The sequence below is a fragment of the Trachymyrmex septentrionalis genome, unplaced genomic scaffold (genome assembly GCF_001594115.1).
Source record: "Trachymyrmex septentrionalis isolate Tsep2-gDNA-1 unplaced genomic scaffold, Tsep1.0 scaffold128, whole genome shotgun sequence".
Classification (NCBI taxonomy): Eukaryota; Metazoa; Arthropoda; class Insecta; order Hymenoptera; family Formicidae; genus Trachymyrmex; species Trachymyrmex septentrionalis.
Genome location: NW_017304417.1, coordinates 1,034,552 through 1,037,325, shown reverse-complemented (window position 1 = coordinate 1,037,325; position 2,774 = coordinate 1,034,552). Strand labels below are relative to the sequence as shown.

Sequence of the window (2,774 nt, the reverse complement as noted above, 5' to 3'; positions counted from 1 at the left end):
CAGTCATATTACTATCTCAAAAGATAAATTTGTATCTTACACAATATCGGAGGGTATAATGAAAACGGCAAATAAATCACGGATTATGCGTCCTTATCAAAAAATAAGCCTAAAATTGAAGCGAATAGATCTCGTTGAAACTTTGAAAATTTCTCTGCCAGAGATCCAAAATCCAGCCTCGACAAGTCTATTTGCTTTTTCAAATTTGCAAACTGTTCCGGAAGACGAATAATTTGAAATATTTGCCGTGCTCCATGTTGAAGAAAATCCAGGAAAATCCAGGAATTGTTCCACAGATCTAAGTATGAAAGTTAGTTACAAATAATATATATATTCAATAATCTATTATTAATATTCAATATTTTGTAATGGAATTTTTCTGTTTGTAAAATTTATTTGAAAATATACTAAAAATATACAAATGTATATAATTTAAAGTAAAATTATATTATTTTATTTATAGTTTATAAGTTAAATAATCGTTAAATATAATCGTAATAAAGGGTTGTTTAAATATAATGCAGCTTGAAATTGGCATTAATTCTTTGAATATCTTCTTGGTAAGTGTTCTCGCTGTATTGTCAGTGATTGTTCTCGCTACAATTCATATCCAGAGTGAACTAATTTGACTTCGTTTAAAGCTCGTGTGTAAAGAGACTTTTACTTTTAACACAAATCTGCCTAAGAAATATTTGCTGTTATAAAATATATACATATAATGCACTTTCAACAAATATGGCCACCTGCTCTTCGCCTAATAAAATGTATTTGTCGTCAGAATAAATAATGAGATACAATATTACTTTACAATTATAAGAATAATCTAATAGTAAAAAGAACGTCTAATTTAATTTAAAGAATAAAAATATCTTCAAAATAATGTAAAATTTATTTGGCACAATGTCATAAATAAACGCTTTAAGGTCACGTAATAAAAATTTTCCATTTTCATAGAATTGATTACAGTAATATTGTTAATTTCATAAACAAAAAGATTGAAATTAAAACGCTCTGTATATTATTATTTATATTATTAAGCAATTATGTATGATCATATATGTATATGAACGTGCATACGTCATATGCGGTCATAATATACGGCATCCTGGGGTTCACTATAGACGCAAGCGCTGTTGAATATTACGTTGTTAAATTATGAGCACGTTCTGATATAAAGGAGCGTACGAGTGTAAGAGGAGTAGTAGTATACAACGTACGTGTAGAGTGTAGCAAGGCGCATTGTCGCGAGATGAACGCCAGCGTGATCCCGTACTTCCTAGGTCGGTAAGCCATTAACAAGTATAACTACTTGAATCCACGTGCTTACCATTCAATGTTGCATTCGTCTATCCAAACTCCTAAAGAAAAAAACAAAAAAAAACCAAATAAAACAAAATAAAAATAAATTGTCAAGGAAATTGAAATATAATTATATATATCTAGATATTTATCGGTCACTAATTTTTTTAAAAACTTTTTGTAATTTGCTTTAGAGCTGTATTTTTTATTAAATGTATACAAACTTAATTTGAGTCGTGGCGATTTCTGAATAGTTTAATTGAGAGAAGTTTAAAAAATTTTTCTTAAAATTTGATTTAAATTTCGAAAGCAAAAAAGATTAGACAAGAAAGGGAGAGGAAGGGGGGGGGAGAGGAGAGAAAGAAAGAGAGAATATTATATATAATTACAGATTTTAAGGGCTACCAACGCCAATTAAGCTTATCCGTCGATTAACTTCATCATCAGAATAGCCAACAGCGAGACTTAAAAATCTGTCTTTCTAACTTATTCCTGTTAGTAACAGTAAAGAAAAAGTGTTTTGTGTGTGGAGATAATAAATAAAACATTGAAATGTATAAATATATTTGACTATTTTTTACAAATACGTACTTTCGAAATTAGATTAGAGATGATGAGGTTTCAGTTTAGCAGTTGGCAATACTCAAAGTTAATCGGCGAATAAAGTAATTGGTGAAACTGGCCCTAAATGTTGCATTTACAAAAAAATATATCTTTTTAGCGATAAATGCTAGTTATTAATGTGAAATTTAATTAAATTTACTTAGCCGCCTACGTAATCGTCAACGATACGTCGGAATGGACGTTCGGGCCGCAATACTCGTATGATATGAATATCACTTATGTAATAAAACCAGATCCCCACGATCATGTCCAAAAGATACAATTGATCTCTACAGTAAAATGTCGTCCTAAAACATCAGATACTATATTCTGCCATTTATATAATATTACGATATCGGAAATATTCGACAATTACAACATGACGCGGGAAGCACAAACGGAACAAATATTTGAGATTAAATTTAACGAGCACGGCGTGGAAGGCCTGGTGATCGAGCCACCGTCTCGCATGGAAGTCGTGAACGTTCTTCGAAAGATTGCCACTCAGTTTAACGTGATTGTCGATCGGCGAAACATTGACATGTCGCAATTTATGGCCAGGGAGAACTCGACAATGGGCGATTGCGCGGCCGCGTACAAGATCATGCGTGAAGAAACCGAGATTGACACGATCGGGGAAATAAATACTGATTTTCGGCTCAGGATATTGCCATTGATCGACGCGAAACCTGGGACGACTCTCTCGATCGAGAAATCTCGGATGGGATGTATTAATCCACCGCGATATGTCGATTTTTCAAGGGGAATCTTAGATATGGTATGTACATGCTTATAAAGGGTGTCCCAAAATTAACGCAAGATTTGAATTTGCCGCCATTTGTGCAGTAAAGTGTTGGCAACCCAAAAAAAAA

The 2,774-nt window shown here is 32.4% G+C and overlaps 2 protein-coding genes across 2 annotated transcripts in view; both read left to right on the top strand.

Moving 5' to 3' along the window:
• LOC108756534 (vitellogenin-2-like) overlaps positions 1-131 on the top strand; it is a 1,362-nt gene extending 1,231 nt beyond the window's left edge. Inside the window, exon 3 of the mRNA XM_018500419.1 lies at positions 1-131. Coding sequence (XP_018355921.1) covers positions 1-59 — 59 coding nt within the window. The 3' untranslated portion in view covers positions 60-131.
• A 1,051-nt stretch (positions 132-1,182) lies between these two features.
• The window catches only part of LOC108756536, a 2,333-nt gene continuing 741 nt past the window's right edge, over positions 1,183-2,774 (top strand). Inside the window, exons 1-2 of the mRNA XM_018500422.1 lie at positions 1,183-1,280; positions 2,067-2,680. Coding sequence (XP_018355924.1) covers positions 1,250-1,280; positions 2,067-2,680 — 645 coding nt within the window. The 5' untranslated portion in view covers positions 1,183-1,249. The remainder of the gene's footprint in view (positions 1,281-2,066; positions 2,681-2,774) is intronic.